Below are 25,842 nucleotides of genomic sequence, written 5' to 3' on the forward strand. Positions count from 1 at the left end.
AATTTAAATAATCTGGCGGATAATGGGCCTCTGAGCTGACCTGTTTAAAAAAAAACAAAACACATACATATATATATATATTTGAAACTATAAAATTGCCAACAAAAATCTAAAAGTGGAGATATTAAAACTTATGTAAGAGACACTCCTTATTATGCCCATATACTTAAAATTAAAAAAATAATTTATTGTAAATTTACATTTGATTATGCAATCTAAAAATTATTATTTTTAAGGATTTTAGGGTAGCAGTTCTTTAGAAAAAGGAGTTTTATCTACTTGATTAGTAATCTGCTACTTAGTTTGCTCATTGCATTTTTTAGTTGGATTTTAAAGTTTAATCACTGTATAAAGGCTACCACGGTAGGGAACGTGAAAGCAACAGATTAGGGTATTGGTGTTCTGAGGGGGCCACTGTGGGAGTTTTATACTCCTAACAAAACTATCCTTTTCACAAATGAGGGTTGCCTTTTTTTTTTTTTAAGCAATAAGGCTTGTTCGTCTTTGTAACTTCGGCACTTAGAAAAGTGCCAGGTAGGTAATTAGTTACCTTAAAAAATATTTCTTGAAGAAATGAATGGCTAGGCTTTCTGTAGTCACGTAAATGATCAAAATGGGTGTATTATCCTTCATCAAGCACAATTTATTTGCAAATAATTGTTCAGAACCTAGCTAATGGCTAAAAATTCTAAGTTATAGAACATTGTGGAGACTATCAGTCATACTGAAAAACAAGTGCTAGGCAAGAGTTAAACGTGCAGAAAAATAAACTTAGAATAAAGTCTTTAGAAAAAAGTCTTTAGCCTTGGTCAGCCAGATTTTTTTCCCTACAAGTGCCACCTTGTGGAATACACTGGAATAAAACAAGAAAGCCCATCCCTAAAGTCAGCGTGAATTTAAAGCCGAGGATTTTTTTTTTTTTTTAAGGAGAAAAGCCACCTCCCTTTCCTATCACATTAACTTCAAATCACTGTAATAGTACTTCTGTAGTTGCTTGGGAAAAAAAAAAAAGCCCGTATTCATTCTCAGGTGGCTGTTTTCTCCCTGAAGGGCAGAACATCAGTATTAAGGAAACATAAACATGTTGATAGAAGTTCATTCATTTATCTGAATTAACTTCCTGGGAATGCTAATAAAAAGAAAACATTTTGAAAAGCCGATTGATACTTTGTTTAAAAATTGAGAAAAAAAAATTTAAAAATCAGCCCCTTTCTATTTCTACATTTCTGTTGTTTGCAAAGGGCAGAAGATGGAGAAGGCCAAAGGAGTATTTTTGATTTATTTTCTGAAAAAATACAAGTTAGAAATGCTTGAGATATACGTACGTACCAAATGGCCAACAAAACTGGGTTGAGAACTGCACTGATATAAAAAAGGGAGCCAGTAAGAAACGAAAATGCTATTCTCTCATGCTTTTCAGTAAAACACCCTTACTAATTATCTAAGGCCTTCAATTGCTTAACAAGTTTTTGGTAGCCTCAAGGAGTTTTTCCACTGTGGAGAAGAAACCTGTAAATATTTTGCTAATTATATACCTGAATAAATTTAATGTACATGGTAAGTGGTTCTGAGCGAAGTTCACAATTTTTCAAAAATCCTGGTGGCACAGGAAGCATATGCCTTTTAAAAATCTGTTTTATTTTTTAAAAATTACAATTTTTTTTTTAAAAATATTCTTAGGGATGTGTAACAAATATAGCCTCATGAAGATCCCCATGAAGGGAGGGAATATGGTTTAGTTTGCTCAGCTCAACCTATAAAATGGTAACTGTGCTTGGAATAGCTTCTCCATAAAACTTGTCTTTGAATGTATCAAGTCCAGTTACCAGGTAATTTTAATATAAATTCTTGTATTTGTTAACAACAAATATCCTTCAACATTAACTTTGAAATTATCCTTCTTTGAATACCTTCGTTTTCTCCAGAATTTCCTCTATCCATTGCCCACTGTTTTATGAATAATTTTTAAAGATTTAGAAATCATATAACATCTTTATTTTTCTCTTACAGTGTAACACATGCATTCTTTTGCATTCTATCAATATCTAAGTATTTATAATAATATTTTAATATTTTCTTTCCAAGATAAATATTCTGTAGTTTTTGTATTAACACAATTATGTAATTATGGTGGCATATTAACTTTTAACATTATTCTTTTCTATACCCAACTATGCAACAAAAGCCTGCTTTTGAAAACTGTGAGACCCTCTCATATGCTTACCATAAAAATAGTCAAGTTGTCACTTAATAAAAAGGCAGCAATTCTTTGGATAGATGAATTTTAATGTATTTATGATGTTAGGAAGCTTACATGATTTAACTTCCTTAATGGAACAAGAATTGCTATTACTGAGTTTAACAGGCACCACTTTTAAGAGAACCAGCTATAGTTACTTAAAAAGTCAATCCAAATACATAATTTGAGGTTCAAAATGTTAGGTACTATTTAAGAGTTTTCTCTCCAAGACAGTACCACATTCTGGAGTCAAACTATAGAACTATGTTCATTTCTACTTTTTCTTTAAGATATTAACCGTCTGTGCAATTTTCTTTTCTTCTTAAAAATAAAATTCTGAGATCCTATTCTTAGATGAATAATTTTCAACAATTCCAGTAAGTCATCTAGGGCTAAATGAGAAGTTGGCTATTCACGATGTGTGCTTCCCAAGAGAAAATCATGAGAACAGCTGAAATGCCTGGAGCTTTCTTTCAGGACGAGTGCATTGCACCTTGAGTTCCCATCCACTTCAAAGGAGGGACAGAGTGGGAGGCTCCAAACCACTGGGTTCTTAACAAGCCTTTTGTCAATTGTGTTTTTAAGGTTAGGCCTTTATCGCTCTTTGTCATGTGATAGCTTATGATGGCTAAATGGACAGGTTTCCTTTTTTTAAAATCATGGTTCGCTACTCTCCACCCTGCACAAGAGCTCCCAAAATGAGAGGGCCACCAGAACCAAACATCATACAGAAACTATCAGGCACATTCTTGCTCTAGTCCTACTAAGAAATTAAAACGTGTTTCCAAATCTGTCACCATATTTTTACTTTCTATAAGCTGCTTCAGTGTAACTCTGGGGCAGTATGACCTTTTCAGCAAACCACTGCCTAACTTTTGGCAAAGATGTTTGAAACCATATGTCACAGAAGAATAAGCTGTATTCAGCAAGCTCTTTTTCTGCTGTTATGCTTCAAAATGCCCTGATGGCAAGGCTGCTTGTGTGGGACCTGGGTTTCAGGAATGGTGAGCATGACATACAAGACGTAAAAGGAGAGTAATCACTCGACTGCAACAGCCACCCTGAGGGTGAGCTGGGGACACACTCTTAATGAAGTTCAGGAAGGCCGAGATTCCCTCTCATGCTCTTGGCAAAATTGGATAATTCTCCAAGCATCTCATGACAAAATGTTTGTACTTAATTTTTCTTTACAAATGCTACTGAGAAATAAGCCAAAAGCATATGCTAGAAATAAAAGTTGAGCTCTCTACTTAAAATCCTAAAGAATGCTGAAAAAAATTCCAGTTCAGAACAGCTGCATTTTTCTTGAGCTAACTTATGATAAACTTTTGCAAAAGCAAAAACTAAAGTTATGTTCATTCACTCTAGCCATGGAGACTGACCAAAAACAGCTCATGAGGAGATCAGTGCAGTGAGTTTTAAAATTGAATTTGCAAGCTCCAACAAAAATGTCTTTGTATTTTGATCCCCGATCAAAGGAAAGGCAGAACTCACCTTTCCAGGTGAGACTGAGAACAATTTGGGCTGAATGCTCGGAAGCCATTATATCTCAAGCATTTATAGTGACGACAGAACTCTTCAATGTTGTCCCATGAAGAAAGTATAAAACATCCTTATGGCCCATCTTCTCATTCTTATTTTGTGTTAGGAAAAATTTCCTTTTCTTCAAACTACTGAATTAGACCAATGTTAACAAAGCATATATTAAAAAAAAAAAAAAAAAGAATGGTTCTCAACCCAAAAAGCCATTGGGAGAAACGTCTCCTAATTTTTCTCTTGTTCAAGACAGTCATATGCAATATTAAGCTGTCAAGAATTTAGTAAGGCTTTACAATGAATAAATATTATCTGGAACATTTTCTCCTGAGTGAGGCAATGTCCATTCTTTGAAAGTCCTAACTCCGAACATGGTCTAACTGTTGCACACATTCAAAACATGACTTAGACAGCAAAAGTAGCTAGACTTCCCAAAAGATACTTCATTTCTGTGTTTTCTAGTTACTAAGGCCAACTGTTTGAGCACTAAACCACGTTTAAGGCGGAGATAGTATAGAATCTCTGTACTTCTAGTACCGTAGAAGGCAGGAAAACAGCAAGAGAAAAAGCAAAGCTGTTCTCAAAGGCAGGGGCGGACTGGCTCTGCAGAGAGCTGGGGTGTGCACAAGGCACTTAAAAGCAAGCAAAGCCTGGAGAATGGGGAAAGACCACTTTATAGAGTAAGTATAGATTTTTAAAAACATTGCCTTGGCTACTGCACTGGCAATACATTCTATAAAATGTAAAATGGTAAGTAACAGTTTAAAGCAGTCTGTGCTGGTGATTGAGCAGAACAAGTATTCTGCACATTTCCTAGGTAACAACAGTGAACACCATGTAGGAAGATCAAAATTAGAGTGAGAACATACGGACCTTGCTAGGACTGTGGAACTGCGGCCATGAGCCATAATCCGACTCTGCGTATTTATGAAAGGTTCATTGAAAGCAAGAAAGCAGGTGGTGCGTGGGAATAGCTTAAGCAATCTGTGATTAGTTATGTAATGGTGTCAACAGATATTAGAGGTGCTGGGGGATAGACAAGATGGATACTTTGCAAACAAGGCAGTGCATGATAGAAAGTACAGTGTAATGGGAGCGGGAAACCTAAATGGCATTCTTGTCTCTAGGCAGGGAGAACTACTCTCCAAACCAAAACAGGAAACAGTTTCAGACAAATCCCTAAAAACAAAAACAAAACAAAATGACAACAAAAAATAAAAAGGAACTAAAGAAATTTCAAACCAGGAAATAAAGGCTTTCTCTATTTTTTAAAATTTTTTTTTTCCTATTTGAGGTACACTCCCTAAATCTACAGCAAGTAATAAAAAGCTTACAAGGTATTTTCCAAAAGAAACAATGAAGTATAGTATTTTACAGAAGGTTAAAACTGACTTACAATGAGCAAATTCAGCTTTTTGAAGAGTAAGTAGAATGCGTGCTTTTAAAAACAAATCTCTTAAAAGATACTGGTTTTTTTTTTTTTCTTTCTTTTTGCTGTGTATATCAAACTTCAACTAGATAGTGAATCTTTTACTGCTAGCAAGTTTACGGCTTTTGGCCAGAAAAGAAATGCTGAGGACATAGGCTCAACTTTCTAATTTGAGAAACCCATTCTGATGAATCACCTTCAGTCAATATTATTTATCAGTCATCTTGAGTCTTTAAAATTCAATTATTCTATGTCGCTTACAAAAAGTAACACGAGATCACAGAATCTCTCTCTCACTCACACACACACACACACACACACACTCACTCAAAAGTACCAAACGAGGCCCCGGCAGCTGCAGAGAGATTACATCATAACTCAGCTGTGCCTGGATTGCCCATTTCACACTGGCAGCATTCAAGGTTAGAAAAATGAAACGGCAGCACAATTGGTCAGCAGCTTCTCTTCTTCTGGAATTTTTCCAGGTTCTTGAAATAGACAGACAGACACACAAACAAACAAACATAAAGCTGCAATCATTTTTGCATTGATTTCAAAACAGTAAACTAGGCGGTTTCCTTGGAAAAGCAGAGCCCATCCAGAAGATGGCGGCTGCAAGGCCTCCGGACGCTGATCCTCATCAGCTCTGTGGAGCCTTCCCGGGGCACCTGCCAGCCACCAAGGGCGTTGTGGGTACAATCAGCGCAAGGCAGCCGCTGGGGCCTCAGGCTGTATTCAGCTCCGAGGTGTTCTGGCCAGGCGGCAGATGGGAATCCAGGTTTTCCTTGCACCTCTCCAGGTCGCGGAAGTATGGGTGAGACAGGGCACTGTAGGCAGATATTCTTTTGGTGGGATTGAATGTCAAACACTTCTGCGATAAAGAAAAAGTAACTGATTGACAAAAATCATGCCAGTGTAAATAATGTGTATATACACTTATGCATCTATTCACTGCCATATATTGTGTGGTGCAAACGGGGTGCTCAGCTGCTAACAGCAAGGCTGGCGGTTAGAATCCACCCAGAAGCTCCTCAGAAGAAAGACCTGGTAATCTACTCCAGAAAAATTAGCCATTGAAAACCCTATGGAGTACAGTTCTACTGTGACACACATGGGGTCGCCAGGAGTTGGAATCAACTCAGAGGCAACAGGCTACTGCTATAATGAGAATGAATAGTTATTTTAAGGGACATGAAATAAATATGTAGACAGTACTCACCTTTTGTATGGCCCTAATGTATAAAGTACCCCTTGGAAAAAGCTGAAACCTTTTGGGTGGCCTGTGGACTATAACTTATCCAGGATTTCTCTCTAAGCCACTCTAGGTCCCTTAAAAGAGATTTTAATTATTATTATTACTTTTGTCATATGCATATAACTTCAATTACATACTGAATCTTCTAAATGCTAGTTAACTCAGTGCTATAGTCAGAGACTTCACCGTAACTTTTTACTCTGCCTCAAGGTTTATCAATGAGCAGGGGACAGAAGGGGGTGTCTTGTTTATGTGTAAGAAACAAGGGTGCGTGGGAGAGGGGGCAAGTAAGGGGTAAAACCTAGCACTGCAACTTAGTCGAGACATGGTGGATACTATGATAGATTGGATGATTTTTCAGCACATACTCCCTCTATCCTTCCCTCATTGAAATTGGCCTTTGCCATGTTAACTTGTTTTGGTCAATGGAGTGTGGTCAGAAGTGGCAGGGCGCCTGTTCTAAGAACACTGTTATGTTTCTGCTTGCCATTCTGGGAGTATCCACCTTCCACCATGAGAAGAACATGCCCCAGGGAGCCACTCCCCTCTGGGCTGGTCTCCAGAATGAGACACACAAGAAGACTCGTACTTGACCCTCAGCCTGAGCAGAGCTGCTCCAGACGACTCACAGGGCTATCTCTGCCAATCTGCAGACCCATGAGCAGGAAGTAGATGCCTACTGTTGCATGCCAGTGAGATTAGTCTGGGTTGTTTGTTACGCAGCAAAAGCTGACAAATATAAGGACCAAAGAATGTACCTCAGGCTCTGAAAGCAGTTAGATAGCAGGAGCAATAGGGTCATGTTTAGAATAATCACCCAGCCTTCTAAGTTAACCATGACAAAGAGGATACAACTCATTAAGCCGTGTAGGTTTTGGTTGATAAAAATGCTTCCAGTGGTTAAAATGGTGAATGTTATGTTCTATATACTTTACCACACACACACACACACACAAAGCTTCTCCCAAACTATACCCTGCTTATGTATGTACATAGGAATATTCAGAAATGTATATGTATATATCTATACACATATGACTGAGTCATTAAATAAAGTTAAGCATTTTTCAGATAAATGAGGAGTAACTCTTCAAGTGCTAAATTTTTAAATGTTAATTGTTTCTTAAAAAAAAAAACTTTCTAAAACGCCCTGTACTCTTTTTCTTTAGTAATTCATTTTCAAATAGAGGCAACAGGTACTACTGGAGTCTATAGCTGCTGACCTTGTACAACTCACTGAACAGCCTTCCTTCCTCTGCTTCACAGTTCTAGCTTGTGTCCTCTAGCACGAAATGGTGAGAGCCTCAGAGGCTTCTGAAGTTTGAGGTTGTGGACTGTCCTTTCCCTGAATGTCCCTAGATACTATCTTTTATGATTGAATTTCCCCTATTCCTGATGTCACTGGTTCTGCTTCTTATACCTCTCCCTTGCTTTTTCTAATCTCTGCTGCCACTGTCATTGTCCACACCCTTCCTTCTCTCTTTGGTAAGTGTTTGTTCCTTTTCTCCTCTTTGTTTTTCTCCTGCTACTTCTCCAGTCTGGCACTAGTGCCAACCCTCTTAGTGTAGGACCCCGAATGAGCAGAGCACATGGCAATGTCTGTCTGTTATCTTCACATCCTAAGTGCTTCTTGATGATTTCTACTGAGGTTGAAGCTGGGAGATGTTCTGGGTTGTCTTTGGATGTTCTGGTAGCTGAAGGAGTAGGCTACTTCACTAAAGATGTCCATTATGGTGACTGTCTGCCCAGAATCACCTTCTAAGAAGGGCATTTCACCCAAAGCTCCTGGAGAAAAGGAAAGCCTATGGTGGCGATGTTTTATGGCATGTGGTCCCACCCACTTACAGCAAAGCTGACTGGACCAGGAGTGTGACCTGACCCTAGGTAGCAACCCATGTCATGGTCTAGAAAAGAGCTGAAAATGTCAGCCAGCTTCCTCTTCTTGGAATTTTATGTAGGAAATACTGACAGGGAAAGCAGTGGGGGTTGGAGCTGAAAAGATCCATGAGATAGCTGAAGCTCTTATAGTCAAGGGCACCGGCTAAAGTTAAGGGGAGCAGACAGTATGACAGAAGAAGCAATGGGGTAGAGAAGAGGCATACAGAACAGAGAAAAGCAGAGATGCTAAGAGCAGGTGATGCATGGAACAGAGATAAAGAATTTACACTCTGGATGGCTTTCCATGTCCAGGCCACATGGAACACTCCATCAAACCCCTCCCTTTTTCTTTAACAGCTTAAAAACAACAAACATTTATTATCTCACAGTTTCTGAGTATCAAGAATTAGGGAGTAGCTTAGCTAGGTGGTTCTGGCCTCATAAAGTAATAAGCAAGATGTCAGGTGTGGCTGCAGTCATCTGAAGATTTGACTGGGACTGGAGGATCTGCTTCCAAGATGGCTCACTCACATGGCTGTTGGCAGGAGGCCTCAGTTCCTCACCATGTGGGCCTCACACACCCATTTTACAATGGTAGGACAGGCATAATAAGAGGTATAAAGATTCCTGTTCAAAAAAGGGGGAAATGAGAGGCACAAAGGGGGGGAAGAAAAAATAAACTGTTGCCATAGAGTCAATTCTCACTCATAGCGGCCCTATAGGGCAAAGTGTAGAAATGCTCCATAGGGTTTCCAAGACTGTAAATCTTTACGGAAGCACATCTTTCTCCTGCAGAGTGGCTGGTGGGTTCGAACCACCGACCAAACTCTCTTTTCTTAAGGTAACACAAGTGCGTGTCTGTTATGTGAAACCAAAGAAAAAATCTACCTAAATAGCAGGTGAACCAGTGAGTGTGTATATATGTGTGAGCTTTCATCTAGGCAAATATTCTCCTTTCTAATTAATTTATTTCAAGGGATGTGGGCCAAGGTCCTTATTGAAGGAAAAGCCAACAGTGGGGAGGGAATATGGCTATCCTTATCCATAACTTGGCAGTGGAGGGAATCTTTGCCTAAGCATCAGAAAATGAGCCACCACCAGGTGATGATGGGGTTAGAACTGTCGCTGGGAAAATCCATGGCTGTGCAAACATGCACATGCCAATCAATGGCTGTTTCCACAAAGAGCTGAAGCATACCATTTCTACTGAGGCCTAGAGACTCTTAGGTCTATATATGAAATTCAGAATACACTGACAGAATGGAAGCACTGCCTCCTCTGAGCCTATGAGCACTTTCCTGGATAGATATCAAAGGTTGTTAATTGAGTAGATGTCATGGATTGAATTGTGTCCCCCAAAAATATGTGTATCAATTTGGTTAGGCCATGATTCCCAGTACTGTGTGATTGTTCACCATTTTGTCATCTGTTACGATTTTCCTATGTCTTGTAATCCTATCTCTATGATGTTGATGAGATGGGATTAGCAGCAGTTATGTTAATGAGGCAGGACTCAGGCTACAAGATTGGATTGTGTCTTGAGCCAATCTCTTTTGAGATAAAAGAGAGAAGTGAGCAGAGAGACATGGGACCTCATACCACCAAGAAAGAAGTACTGGAAGCATAGTGCATCCTTTGGACCTGGGATCCCTGTGCTGAGAAGCTCCTGAACCAGTGAAGATTGATGACAAGGACCTTCCTCTAGAGCGACAGAGACAGAAAGCCTTGCCCTGGAGCTGGCGCCCTGAATTCGGACTTCTAGCATACTAGACTGTGAGAGAATAAACTTCTGTTTGTTAAAGCCAGCCACTTCTGGCATTTCTGTTATACAAGCACCAGATAACTAAGACAGTAGGTGTGATGGTTAAGATTGTGTCCACTTGGCTAGGCCATGGTTCTCAGTGTTCATATGTGATCACTCCCATGATGGAATTTGCTGTAAGTAGCCAATCAGTTGAAAGGGAGTTTCCTTGGGGTGTGTGGCCTGTATCTGAATATAAGCAGACTTTCTGGCTTTTTGCTCGCTCTGGATCCTGCAGCTGCCTCCTGTTCGTCTGACCTCCGGTTCTTGGGACTTGAGCTATCAGCTTATCTGCCAGTCTTGGGATTTGCTGACTTTCAGAGCCTGTGAGCAGAAGCCCTGCTCTCCGACCTGCCAATCTTGGGTTTGCCAGCCCTTGCAGCTACGTGAATCAGGAGAAGCCTTGTGGTCTTGTCTACCAATCTTGGGATTTGTCAGTCTTCAGAGCCTGTGAACAAGAGCCCTGCCCTCTGACCTTCCGATGTTGGGTTCACCAGCCCCTGCAGCTATGTGAATCGGGAGAAGCCTCCATCCTGATCCACGGACTTGGGACGTTCCAGCCTCCACAATCGCGTGAGCCATTTCCTTGATATAAATCTCCTTATATATATATACATTTATATGCTTTACTGGTTTTGCTTCTCTAGAGAACCCAGCCTAAGACAGTAGGTAAAAGATAACTACATATTACTCAGTTGTTGTTGTTAGATGCCGTTCAGTCAATTCCAACTCATAGTGACCCTATGTACAACAGAACGAAACACTGCCTAGTCCTGTGCCATCCTCACGATCATTGCTATGTTTAAGCCCATTGTTGCAGCCACTGTGTCAATCCAGTAGAGTCTCAGATACCAAGAGCAGTCCATGAGGGGTCTCCAAGTACAGAGAGTTATGTATGTACAAGGCCAAGGATTGTGAGTTTGAGTCTCAGAGCATAAACCAGTTGCTGCTGAGTTGATTCTGACTTACGGTGACCCCACGTGTGTCAGAGTAGAACTGTGCTCTATAGGTTTTTCAATGGCTGATTTTTCAGAAGTAGATTGCTAGGCCTTTCTTACCTGGTGCCTGAGTGGACTTAAACCTCCAATCTTTTGGTTAGCAGCTGAATGTGTGTTAACTGTTTGTACCACTCAGGGACTCCAAACAGGGCACACCAAACCCACTGCCACTGAGTCGATTCCAACTCATAGTCACCCTATGGGACAGAGCAGAACTGCCCCATAGGGTTTCCAAGGCTGTGAATTTTTACGAAAGCAGACTGCCATATCTTTCGCCAGTAGAGCAGCTGGTGGGTTCGAACTGCTGACCTTTTTGGCTAGCAGCCAAATGTTGAACCACTACACAACCAGGGCTCCTTGAAACAGGGCATCTCATAAAACCCATTGCCATCAAGTTGATTCCGACTCATACTGACCTATACGACGGAGTAGAACTGCCCTATAGGGTTTCCAAGGAGCAGCTGGTGGATTCGAACTGCCAGCCTTTTAGTTAGCAGCCAAGCTCTTAACCACTATGCCACAGGGCTCCAAAACAGGGTATTTTCAGTGAGGTATTTTAAATGTGCACAGCACATTAAGTAGTTACTAATTAAATGGGTAACTAGAAGGAGTATTGCTAAATACCATTCCTTTGGAAAAACATCTCCCTGTAGATGTGCCTATTTAAGAAAAGGCATATTAAAATAACAAGCTGCTTAAAGTAGCATGAAACTATAAACAAAGAAATATCTGGTTCTAAAGAAGCATGTGTCCAAATTGAGAGGCTTCTAAGATTATATTCAAATGAATGAAAAAGACAATGGATTTAGAGTGTGGATCAGATTTTTTTTCTTTCCATAAGAACTGAAGACATTCCAGAATCAAAAGCCACCAGCTACTACAGGTGTGGAAATGAAACCTGACAAGAGACTATGGCCTCCCGCCCTGTGTGGTTGGGACATGTGCTGCTGGTAGCAGTTGCTGAACTGACACTTGTGCCCACCACCCAGATTGGATAAGGCAGGTCTTTCATCAGTACGGTGCAGATCAACTATGCATTCCATGAACTTACCAGAAGTAGGTCTTTGCCTAGTTCATCAATATCTGTTACAAACTTCTCAATTGGTTGGGGAGATTTCGAATGGAAAGCCTGCCTGGGAAGGGCAACATCTCTAGGCCAGTCTTCTTCTCCTGGGAGTCCAATTACACTACAGAAGAAGCACAGGTGAACAGAGGCATTAGCTGCTATGCTGAAGCTGTTTTCCCACCAAATTCTAGATGAAGGCAAAGTCCTAGGGGCAGGCATGGGGAGCGCAGAGCCCCAAGAGCCCCTCACTTGTATGGCTGACATTTATCTCTGTCCTGTTGCAATACGGTGATCACGGGGTAAAAGGTAATCTCACAGCAGAATTGCAAACTTCACTGGAAGAGATAAGAGATCACTCTGGCAGTACAGACATTAAACGTAGGAAATAATGTAGAAATGGAAAATATTATATTACCGGGGGCAAGCCCTGACGTAAGAGACAATGTGGGATGCATGTATTCAAAGAAGACCACACGGGCATGTAATATTTTCCTTTATGCCCAAGTGCTTTTTGTGTTTTGATTGAACACCCAGTACTGGCATGCTTTGATCATGCTCATCCAACATGGTTTATTAACACATACATGTGGTTGCATTTTCCATTAAAGAACAATTCTCCAAACAGCAACTGTGTACATACATTAGAATTAGACAGAAAGTGAGGCTAGAAGGTGTAGCAGTCTTGTCGTATGCAAACACTTTTTTTATAAAGAAAGTCTATGGTATTCAAAAGTGAGCAAGCAATAAATAAAAAGAATATCATTTATGTTTCCCCTGAAAATCATCCTGGGATCAGCAATGTGGAGAGAGTTATCAAGTGATAAAAACAGCACAGGCTTTGGAAACAGGCATACCTGGGTTAAAATTCTGCACCTGCCACTTATTGGCTGTGTGACTAAGGACAAATTACTTAACCTCTATGAGCTTCAGTTTCCTTGTTTATATAAGCAGTATAATTTACGGTTGTTCTGAGGATCAGTGGTAATTTATATAAAGCATGTAGCACAGTGCCTGACACATAGTACTTGGCAACATCAGTATGTAATGCACTATTATCATAATAAGAAAATAATGTTATTAATCCAAAATATGTAGAAAATGCATCACTACCACACTAAAAATATGAACAGCTTGGGTCCTACTGATGTGTAACTTAACATTCTTCAGAAATATTAATAGGTCAGTGGTCCTAGATGATGTATATGTTATTTAGATAGGACTGATAGTTTCCAAAGAAAAATAATGTGTAGGTAGTAACTAGGTTTGAACAAGGGAAATCGGGGGATGCAAAAAATTATATCTCATGTAGACTGGTTAATTCTCAACTGAAAAATCATAGCTCTGTGGACAGTAAAATGTTGTGGACATATGACTATTTAAATACTGGGCCACACTATTTTAACTATAGTTAGAAATGGTGCTTGCCCATGTTACAGTCTTCTCCTTGGTCTGCATTTGCTGGGAGTAAGGCCCATGGAGGGGTGTTCTCATGAATATATTCCTGGGTTTGGGGAAGATGTGGTGGTAAAGGTCACAGGATCTTTGTATGACTTTGTTCTCTCTTCCCTTACCTCAACAGAGGCCAAGTCACAGACCTCATCTGCAAGGAGCAGACATCTGCATTATCAGACACACAAGATACCTTGATCTTGCCTGTCAGGCATGCTGGGGGGCCATGTTAGTGAGGCAAAGACAGCAGACTCACAGAGAGATTTACTAGGAAAAATGAACAGAAATGACAACTGCAGTAATATGAAAATTTGTTTTAATAGCAAGGCCTAGAATAGGACTAAAAGCAAGAAAAATAAAAATACCACTGTAATTATTAAGAAAGTATACAAGTGTCTGTGTTTTGAAAGAATGGGACAGGGCAGAAGAAAGAAAGAAGAATGCTTATTAAAGAGCTTTTTACATTTTCTTTCATTCATTTTTAGCCTTTTAGCCATTTTTATATCAACATTTTGCACACTTAGAAAGTGATTGTTACAACTTTTAGTAATAGTTCAAAATCTTTTTTTAGAAGGTTTGAATATATCTACATTGAGTTAAATCTTGCAATATGGTAAACAGAATTACAAAAGCCTTCAGAGAAATAGTGTGTTTCTGTGTGTGCAGGAATGTATTTAATTATGTGGTATTTAATTAAATATATACAACATACATTTATATATGTAACTTTGAGAAGTGTTTTTAAATTTATCACTTCTTTTGATTCCTGTAACAACCCACTGAGATACATAGGTCAGGCATTATTATTCTCATTTTATAGATGGGAAAACTGAGAAACAGGAATGAAATGAACTGTCAAAGTCACACACACTGAATTCAGCTGCAGAGCCTCATTCTCCTATTCCAAGTCTAATATTTTGTTTCCATTTAACCATGATACTGCTTTTAAAAATGCTCTACAATGCCATGGGCTAAAAAGCATTCAGGTTCACTTTCAAAGTACTTGCTGGTTTTTGAAAGCATGTATCTTCCTAAATACAGAAACATTTTTGCACTTAAGAGTATGTGAAAATGACCCTCCTTAAAAAAAAAAAAAAAAAATTCAGTTTAATGTCCAGTATGAACTTTTATGGCTCATAAATGAGCATTGTGAAATTCCGATATGTCCGTTTAAAAGTGCTTGCATCAAATTTCACTATTCGGACAGCTGAATATAAACCTTAAAAGTTGACATTTATACTGGAAAGAATGACAGGGCACAAATCTTATAAATGGCAGTAATAGCAGTGATGGCAGGGACAGAAATCATTTTTCAAGTACCTGAGAAGTGACACTAGGGTGCAGCATTGTCCCTTTTCTCTGGCAAGGTAATGCATTCAGAGGAAATAAAAGATAATTTTGATGAAACAATGTCAGAAACCAAGACGCAAGAACTGTGCTTGAAAAGCACAAAGCATATAAAACTTTATGGCTTCTCTTCTGTTGGCAACCTCGTTTGCCAGGCCTTTGCCAAAAGTGAAACTGGCTTTCCCTCGGAAGCAAGTAAAACTTACTGTCAAATGTTCCTTGTGGTCCCTCTTACTGGCTTAAGGGGCATTAACAATGTTAGTAAGATTTCAGATGTCAGCGCTGGATGTGAACAGAACTCGCAGGTGGTGCAAGTGAGGGACAGCAGGTGATTGACTGCCTTTGATGCCTGGCAAGCTGGTTTCAGTAAAGATTGATTTTCCTTTTAATGGACGGTCACTGGTATGAGTGCTTTCACTGTTTCCTCTTCAAGATCACATGCACACAAAATATATTCAATGGTCACGGGGAAGAAGAGATGGGAATGCGTAACTATATGATAAAAGAACTTGATATCCAGAAGCAGGGGAGTGACATGAAGGCTTTGTGCTAAATTCAACCATTTTACAGAAGTGGTCAGTAGTACCAGCAGTAGCGGCAGTAATGGCAGCTGCCCTGGACCTGGGTAGGCCCCAGACAATAAAATTGGCATATGTTCTTCAGGCCTTAAAGCCACTGCGTTCTGACTTAGCGGTGGCACTGGCATGAACAGAAGTCTATTGGGACGGCTTCCAGTCACCAAGAGTCAGGTTCCAGTTTTATTTCAGCTGTTTTAAGCAGTCATGCTTGAGTATAAAGCATAGCGTTAAAGTATAATTCTGTTCTTTAGGGGCACTTTTTTGCAGCCTTATAGACTACAAATATGGAAACCACTGGGATTCCTATAAAATGTCAGAGAGCAATGATCAGGGTTATTTTTGGTCTAGAACTCCCACTTTCTTCCTATTAGACCCCAATTCTGATGGGGCTTTGCAAATGCCTGAATCCCAAAATGATGCCATCTTACATGCTTGGTGAGAAGAAAAGCTCCTGTTACATTCTAGAACCATGAAAGCATGCACAAACATGTAGACATGAGTGAAACTTTGCAAACCATCAGCTATGTAACAGACAACTGGAACCAAAGAATTTGAGCACAAGAAAGGATCTTAAAGAGAATTTAAGTCCAGAGATTCATTTCTCATATGAAGATGCGAGGGAGCAAAAAACGTTGAATAAATAATAATAATAATAACTGATATCTTTAAAGCACTTAATATGTGCCAGGCACTGTATAAGTCCTTTACAGGGTGTTATAAAGGACTAGCTCAAGGTTGCATAGTTATTTAGTCACAAACCTAGGACTGGAACCTAGGATTCTCATTTCTTATTTAGGTGCTCCACAGAAAAATGGGATTGTGTAGCAAACATCCTTTGCCCAGGAAAACAAAACAGTGCAAAAATCAACCTGGATGAGCAGGGATACTCAATGGCAACAGTTAACTCACTGGGCAGGGATGGATTACCAGGCCACCAAGCACGCTACCTTTCATGGTGAGTGCATCTGAAGTGACCACAAACAGACAACGCATCTGAAGTAAAGAACTGGAGCTCAGCCAAGCAAAGAAAGCGGGGCAGCAAAAAGACCCACACAAGCAACATACTGCTTTCAGGGCAGAGCAGTTAGGCCACATGTCATGACGGGCTCTGCATAAAACAACTCTTGTACCATGTCCCCACTCACCACACAAATAGTAACACTGTCTGCAGCAGCAGCTTGGGGTAAGAAAGATAAGAGATAAACATATTATACAAACATGAGAAGAAAGTCACAGTTAATGTTTTAATGCAATGGACACTGATGTAAAATCATAGTTATTACTTACTCCAGGATTTTTCCTAGCTGATCAACATCTGAACTTCCACGAAAAAGAGGCCTAGAAGAATAAAGATACATTTAAGCAAGGAACTTTCTTAGGTTAACAATTCAATCATATTTGTCATTATCTTTTTTTTTCCTAAATTTTATTTTGTTGTTGTTGTTGAGAATATACACAGCAAAACATACACTCGGATTCAAAGTTTCTACGTGTACAATTTAGTGACACTGATTATATTCTTTGAGTTGTGCAACCATTCTCACCCTCCTTTTCTGAGTTGTTCTTCCCTCATTAAATAAACTAACTGCCCCCTAAGGTTCTTACCTAATTTTTTGAGTTGTTGTTGTCAATTTGGTCCCATACAGATAGTTCTTCAAAGAGCATAATGCTCAAGGCAGACCTTTTCTACTAGTTAAACTACTGTTTGGTTTTAAGATGACTTCAGGGGATATATTTGATTTAAGGTTTAAAGATTATCTCAGGGCAATAGTTTCAGGGCTTCATTCACCCTCTGTATCTCCAGAAAGTCTAGAGTCCATGAGAATTTGAAATTCTGTTCTGCATTTTTCCCCTTTTGATCAGGATTCTTCTATGGAATCTTTGATCAAAATGTTCAGTAATGGCAGCCAGGCATCATCCAGTTCTGGTCTCACAGCAAAGGAGGTGGTTGTTCATGGCAGCAATTAGCCACACATTCCATATCCATATCCTTGTTCTATTCCTGACTCTCCTTCTTCTGTTATTCCAGGAAAATAGAGACCAGTTGCTGGGCCTCGAATGACTGCTTGCAAGCTTTCAAGCCCCCCAGGCACTACGCAATGAACTAGGAGGTAGAAGAGAAGTGCTGAATACGTTATTAGGCCAATTAACTGGGATGTGTCATGAAACCATGACCCTAAACTTCCAAACCAAGGAACCAAATCCGGTGAGGTATTTGGTTGTACGTTAGTCATTATCATCTTCAAAATATTCTTTATGTGTAGGGAAGAAGTAAAGAATTCAGACATCTTTTCTTTGGTAAATAAAGGATTTTCTTGCATTTTACTTATGGTAAGGATCTCTCAGGAACATCTGGAGGCCCCCAAATCCCATGTTTTACAACCATGGGTAATCACACAATCACTATAACAGCAGTGCTCCGATGCACCTTACGTGCAGCCACCACCTGTCTGTCAGTGGAGGCTTGCACGTTGCTATGATGCTGAACAGGTTTCAGTGGAGCTTCCAGACTAAGACTAGGAAGAAAGGCCTGGAACTCTACTTTCAAAAATTAGCCTATAAAAACCCTATAGATCACAATGGTTTGATCTGCAACTGATCATGAGGATGACGCAGGACCAGGCAGCATTTCATTCTGTTGTGCATGGGGTAGCCATGGGGGGAGGGGAGAAAAGGGGCTTGACAGCAACTAACACCACTACCGCCATCATATGCCTGGTCCAAGTTTAAAGATGCTACTAAATTCTGTGATATGGTGAAACACATCACTGTCCTAGTTTTAAACCACGGGCGTGTGAGATTCTTTGAAACTGTTCCTGCTCAGATGGTTCTCAGGTCCTCAGAGCACCCATTCCTCACCACTCTGCTATCACAGTACTTCCTCATGGGTCTCTTGCCTTTAGTGTGTCTGAATGCCGCAGCGAGCCATCTATTTTTCTGATTACACCCACTCCTCACTTATAGATATGGTTAGGCTCCGAAGACCAGGTTGTTATGCGAAAATCAGCGTTATACGAAAATGGGGGATGACCACATCAGATCACAAAATGGAGGATGACTACATCATTATATGTAACTGCCAAACCACCGAGAATCATAGCCCAGCCAAGCTGACACATAACCTTAACCATCACAGCCAGTGTTATTCTTGCCTTGCACCTTGGTGTTCGTTACTGCCAAACGTATGTTGTTAATGCACAAAATAGTCAGACAGTAGATTTTTAACTATTGTCGTAAATGTGAAATGTCGGATGACAGGATAGTCGATAAGTGAGGAGTAGGTGTATATCACTTTCCTTTCTCCCAACTTTATGGTAGTTTACCATTACAAGTTCAAAATCTGAGTCTTGGACTTCAGAGGCAATTGTGTTCTCTTCTAAAGACAGAGTCTTACAGTCTACTCTGAACACTTAACTGGCAATTACCTGAGCTTGCTCTGTGACATTTCTGGCATTTTCCCAAGTAGATCAATGCCCCTAGACTCCTTTCTGTTCTTCCCTTAATGCTTGGTCTAGTGCTTTACCTTAACAGGTGCTCAATAAATAAATCTGACTTTGTATATATCTGTCGTACAAATGTAAATGTTTTCTAACTCCTTGTTCAATAACTGACATAAACAGGTATTTTCCAATATCTAATGTGTTTTAAAAAAAATTTGTAGCCTATTATCAGAGATCATATTTTTTTATATTATATATCAATTTACAGATAAACATTTTCTATGTATACTGAATAAACTTGCTATAAGATCACTTACGAAAAATCATCGCATTTCATTAGCTATAAGACATTTTAAAATTCTTTAACCATAGTTTCTATTTAGGTGATTATTCCTGAAAATAACTATTTTCAAGTGTAATAGAAAACAATTTGTGGCAACTCACAGAATGTCACTAATGCAGACAAATTCATAAAGAATCATGGAGTTGGGCTCAAAAGCTATCCAGATAGGTCTTAAAAGATAGCAAAGTAAAAAGTGAAAATTTTAGAGAAACCAGAAAATGGAAACCTAACAGCAACATTTATCAAGAGCTAACTTTGTATCTAGCATGGTGCCAAGTGTGCCCTAAACATTTTCTCATTTAATCCTCACAAAATTTCCATGATAAAAATTCCTACTTTCAGATGAGGAAACTGATTATTGGAGATGTTACATGACTTACCTAAGGACATATAACAAATTGCAGAATTAAAATTCAAACCAAGTTTGCCCCTCAAACTTCTGCAATTTGAGTACAGAATCCCCCAGGCACTTCTTTGTGAGACGCCCACGTCCTCTGCTAAATGCTCTTCACCATTTTATGCTATTTTACCCCAGAGACTGAGTTATAGAGACTGTATGATTGCAGAGGACATTAATAACCTAAATAAAATTATTACAATGTAATAATGAAGTTTGCCTGTATGCTTCATTATTACATTCTAATAAATTTATTCTGTACTCAAATTGCTTTGCCAAGTGCCTTTAAATTCTTGCTCTACTTTAACAAGGGACAAAGCAACTCACCAGATTGACTGGTGGTCTCTATTCTCTCTGTAAACTTACCAATGGCTCTTCTAGATTTTTGAATTCTATGCCTAGCCCAATCTTTTATAGCTGTTTTGCCCATACCTTAATCAATACACAGTTTTTATTCTTCCTAAAGCATTCAACTTAGGTTTCATAGAAACAACAGGTCTCTTTCTTTTCACATTCTTACTTCATCTGTTTCCACATTGTTAAGTTAAATTATGAAATTACAAAACTAAGTATAACTAGCATTAACGAGGGTTGGGAATAAACACAATTGACCGCTCCTTGTTAGGCAGCATAGATCTCAATCGGCTGGAGTGGTGGGTGTGCCAGGGCGTCAGTCAGTAAGTTTACAGGGTGAACAGAGAGTGGCAGTTAATTTGATAAATTGGTTAAATGACTAGATAACATGCCAAGCCCCTTCACCTTTCTTAAAGAATACTGGTGTCCCACAGAGGCAGGGGCGAAATTACTTTTTTGAGTATCATAGAGCAGCACCAGGAAGTAAACAAAGTAGACTAACCTGAATGGATGTTTCTCCTGGCAAAGGCGTAAGACTATCTCTTGTTCCCGGTGGACACTGAAATCCATGCCTGAAGCTCAGCTGTAGCAGTGGCTCATGCCCTTACTGTTTCACTTTCTAGCTCGCTTTTCATTTCTGGAGCCCTGGTGGCCCAGTGGTTAAGAACTCGGCTGCTAACCAAAAGGTTGGCAGTTTGAATCCACTAGCTGCTCCTTGGGAACCCTATAGCGCAGTTTTAGTCTGTTTTATGGGGTCGCTGTGAGTTGGAATCAACTCGATGACAACAGGTTTGGTTTTTCCTTTCTAGCCCCCGGCAATATCCTTAACTTTCTTGATAGCTCCACTATGCATTTAAATGAATGCTTATTTTATTTTATTTAATATTAGGTGGGTATTGGAGCAGAGGACTTTCAGGTCATCTATTCTACCATACTGCCAGAACCAGAAGTATCATCTCTACCTATTGGCTGGAGTTGGCCCACAAAATGAAATGTGCTTGCCACCCTTGAGTTAAAACTGGCCCATCAGTTTGACCTCCTTTAATAAGGACTGCAGCAAGCAGAGGCTCTGCATTATATTCATTATCCTGTGAATATTCAGCAAAACTTGCTATGGGGAGTACTACAAACTCTGAGGCGGCAACTGATGTACAGGTCAGAATGACTTTCATCCCGTTAGGAAGAACTGGTGTGCTACTCCGTGTTCCATTAATGCGCAGCACATTTGGGTTTGCTTAAGTTACAGAGAGCCTCTGAGCCCTGAATGCATGCAATTAACTTCTATAAAATGGATCTTTGGACACAAATACACAGTTACAAGACAATGGAAATGCGTCACATGAAGGAGAGGAATGGGTCTAATTTGAATTGATAGTCTCAGCTGACCAACAGGTAGGTGATGAAGGCGAACAAACTTTTCAAACAATCTACTCAATTTTCTGCTGAAAATTATGAATAGTATGTATGAGCTGGTTTTTATGATTGAGGATACTATGCCCATCTGGGGCACAGAAAGGTACAATGGATGCAGAGGAAAAATGAAATTTTTCACCATGATGAAATCTTGGGTGTGCTATCGATGGGTGGATGCTGTACTGAGATGTAAGAATAAGACCACCACAGAACCCTTATATGATATAATCTGTAATTAAATAAGGCTCTGTGGTAAACAATGTGTGCTCTATCAGGTCTGTGACCTATATGTGCCATGTACTGAGGAAATACAGAGTATTTTCATTGAGGTTATTATGAATAATTATTCCCTCTTCAGATTAGCTGTGTTAAATATCCTTAAATCCATATAATTTATGGCATATTTTACATGAAAAATTTAAACATAACCTTTAATTATAGTCTTTGGTTTAGTGGTGAGGGAGGGTTTAATTCTACTGTCTTGAATAATTTTATGATTGTAGGAATGATTCAGCTAAAACACACACACAAACATGAGTCGGACTTGGCTGGTTCTTTATTACCATGACTTAAAGCTGAGCTGGAAGGAAGGAGAGGTTGAAGGAACAAAATGGGGGAGAATAAAGGAAACAGAAAGACTGAAAGATTTGAGACTGAGATAAAGACAGATGTTGTTGTTAGGTGCTGTGGAATCGGTTCTGACTCATAGCGACCCTATGCACAACAGAAGGAAATACTGCCTGGTCCTGCACCATCCTCACAATTGTTGTTAAGCTCAAGCCCACTGTTGCAGCCACTGTGTCAATCCATTTCCTTCAGGGTCTTCCTCTTCTCCGCTGAGCTTCTACTTAACCAAGCATGATGTCTTTCTCCAGGGACTGATCCCTCCTGATAACATGTCCAAAATATGCGAGACTAAGTCTAGCCATCCTAGCTTCTAAGGAGCATTCTGGCTGTACTTCCAAGACAGATTTGTTCGTTCTTTTGGCAGTCCGTGGTATATTCTTCGCCAACACCATAACTCAAAGGCATCAATTCTTCTTTGGTCTTCCTTATTCATTGCCCAGCTTTTGCATGCATATTGAAAACACCATGGCTTGGGTGTTTTCACCTTAGACCTTAGAGTGATATCTTTGGTTTTTAACACTTTAAAGAGGTCTTTTGCAGCAGATTTGCCCAATGCAATGTGTCGTTTGATTTCTTGACTGCTGCTTCCACTGGTGTTGACTGTGGATCCATGTAAAATGAAATACTGACGTGGATGGAGTCAAGATTTCGGGACCTTCATTTACTGATATGCACAACTCAAAATGAGAAGAAATATCTGCAAACATCCATTAATAATCGGAACATGGAATGTACAAAGTATGAATCTAGGAAAATTGAAAATCATCAAAAATGAAATGGAACACATAAACAGCTTGTTAATGAGTCTTTCCTCCAATCCTGATGCCATCCTCTTCTTCATATAATCCAACTTCTCAGATTATTTGCTCAGCATAGAGACTGAGTAAGTATGATGAAAGGATACAACCCTGACACACACCTTTCCTGACTTTAAACCATGAAGTATCCCCTTGTTCTGTTCGACCAACTGTCTCTTAGTCTATGTGCAGGTTCCACACGAGCACAATTAAGTGTTCTGGAATTCCCATTCTTCACAATATTATCCATAATTTGTTATGATCCACACGGTCAAATGCCTATGCATAGTCAATAAAACGCAAGTAAACATATTGGTACTCTCTGCTTTCAGCCAAGATCCATCTGACATCAGCAGTGATATCCCTCATTCTACATCCTCTTCTAAATTCTGGCTGGAATTTCTGGCAGTTCCCTGTCGATGTACTGCTGCAACCGTTTTTGAATGATCTTCAACATGATTTTACTTGCGTCTGATAATAATGATATTGTTTGGTAATTTCCGCATTCTGTTGAATCACCGTTCTTTGGAATGGGCACAAATATGGACTTCTTCTAGTCAGCTGGCCAGTCTTCCAAATTTCTTGGCACAGACAAGTGAGCACCTTCAGCATTGCATCCATTTGCTGAAACATCTCAACCGGTACTCCGTCAATTCCTGGAGCCTTGTTTTTTGCCAGTGCCTTCAGGGCAGCTTGGACTTCTTCAGTACCATTGGTTTTTGATCATATGTTACCCTGTGAAATGGCTGAATGTTGACCGAAAAAATCCACACCTCAGGACGCAATATTGAAGGATTCTATGGGCAAAAAAGTGAATGAAGCAGGAAGCATCAAAAGAAGACAGAAGGAACACAGACTCCCTGTACCAAAAAGAATTGATTGATCTAGAAATCCTAGGGAATACTTATGTGAGAGGATTGAAGATCGGAAAGGAATGTTCTGTTTACCACAAGACAGAAGCTCATAAAAGATAAAAGTCATGCATTTTTCCAAGCCACTGTAGCCATCTTGTCTGTTTTTAGACACACCCCCTCCCTCCCGAGCTGATATACTTACTAATTCTTTTAAACTCATTATTTAAAGATAAAATCAGCAAGAGATATATTCTACCAAGATTAGTAAACCTGAAGTCTGTTTTTGCATTCTTAAAATATTTCTTCCTTATATACACTTTTTTTTTGGTTGGGGGAGAGGTTTGGATAACAAAATTGAGAGATTATACCTGTATCCACCAAGAACATCTCAAAATAAAGATTGCAATTGCTTTACTGGATCAGCATGTAAAAAATATTTTTATTACATAGGACATTACTTACAGTTGGTATCTTTTCTACATTTTATTATATCTAAATCTACCACCAACTTCTTACGTTATATGATTTTCCAGTAGTTTAGCCAGGTTCTAGCAAGGAATAGTATACAAACTTTATCTGTTAACCACCCTTTGTTGGAGCTAAATTGCATGGATGATATTTCTGATTTTGTATCTCAGTTTCTTTTCTCTTTACCTAGCTTATGACGCTCCTTTTCCTTCAGAATATTTTCTCCATAATCACTTCTATTGCATAAACCCTCCTTCTGTCTTTCATTCCGTTGAACCGCTTCCTATTTTGAACTCCCACATAAACATCAGAGGAGCCTACTGGAAGGACATTGACATGCCACCCCAATGAGACCAATTTATTTGATGAGATAAGCAATATTTTGGGGGAAATATCTGAAAACTGAACACTGTTAACTAGTTTTTATGAAAGAGAATTTTAGGTGATTTCCAAGTATTTCCTTCAAATATCCCCCTTCACCATTACACTTTATAATAGTTAATGCTGATAAGATAAACTCTTTATGAAAGAAACACATTTCCATTTACACATACCTCCCCCACAAAAAAAAAAAAAAAAAGCATTCTCCTTTTCCTAAGAGGAGATTATTGCAAAGTACAATGGCAAAATTGCATTCATTTCAAACCGCAGCAAAGTCAATTCTCTTGTCTTATCACCTTAGGTGGAAACCCTCGTGGCGTAATGGTTAAGAGTTTGGCTGCTAACCATAAGGTTGGCAGTTCGAATCATCAGGTGCTCCTTGGAAATCCTATGGACAGGTTCTACTCTGTCCTATAGGGTCCCTATGAGCAGGAACAGACTCAACAGCAACAGGTTTGGATCACCTTAGGCACTGCCATGCCAAAACAAGTATGGTTGTTGGAGTTTTTAGCAAGGATTTTCCCCAGGGTTCTCTTGGATTTGTGAGGGCTTAAGCCTTAATATTTCTTCCCTCTTTCCTTTTTGATTAACAAGTTGATTTTAAGCATGTTTGTTGACTGGTGGAAAGTGCATAGACTTTGATGATGAATGGTCCTGGGTGTGAATCCCTATTTCTTCCTGCATGACCTCAGAAAGTCACTTACCCTCTTTGAACATTAGTTACCTTATCTGTAAAATGGAGATAATGACATTTATCTCATAGGATCAACTTAAGTGAAATTATGAATACAAATCATCTGCTAGAATGCCCAAGGAGCCCTGGTGGCACAGTGGTTTATCGCTTGGCTGTTAACTGAAAGGTTGTTGGTTCAAACCCACCAGCCACTCTGTGGGAGAAAGATGTGACAGCCTGATTCTGTAAAGATTAAAGCCTTGGAAACCTTATGGAGCAGTTCTACTCTGTCCTATAGGGTCGCTGTGATTTGGAATTGACTCGACGGCAAGGGATTTTTCGGATTTTTACTAGAATGCTCAGCTCATAGTGGGTCACAATAAGTGGTAACTAAACACACACACACACACACATTCTCTCTCACACTCACACATGGTGAGACAGCATTCTTGTTCTTGGGCCAGAATTAGACACAGATGATAATGTAAAGTATTTCACATGGTGAACAAGAAAAGGAAG

At 39.5% G+C, this 25,842-nt stretch overlaps 1 protein-coding gene across 1 annotated transcript in view; it reads right to left on the reverse strand.

Annotated features, from left to right (window-relative positions):
• Positions 1–461: 461 nt before the first annotated feature.
• The window catches only part of LOC101350687 (cyclin-dependent kinase 6), a 76,212-nt gene continuing 50,831 nt past the window's right edge, over positions 462–25,842 (reverse strand). Inside the window, exons 3-5 of the mRNA XM_023724658.1 lie at positions 16,864–16,914; positions 12,188–12,323; positions 462–6,075 (exon numbers count right to left, since the gene is read on the reverse strand). Coding sequence (XP_023580426.1) covers positions 5,929–6,075; positions 12,188–12,323; positions 16,864–16,914 — 334 coding nt within the window. The 3' untranslated portion in view covers positions 462–5,928. The remainder of the gene's footprint in view (positions 6,076–12,187; positions 12,324–16,863; positions 16,915–25,842) is intronic.

This window comes from Trichechus manatus, unplaced genomic scaffold, assembly GCF_000243295.1.
Source record: "Trichechus manatus latirostris isolate Lorelei unplaced genomic scaffold, TriManLat1.0 scaffold00253, whole genome shotgun sequence".
In the NCBI taxonomy this organism is placed as follows: domain Eukaryota; kingdom Metazoa; phylum Chordata; class Mammalia; order Sirenia; family Trichechidae; genus Trichechus; species Trichechus manatus.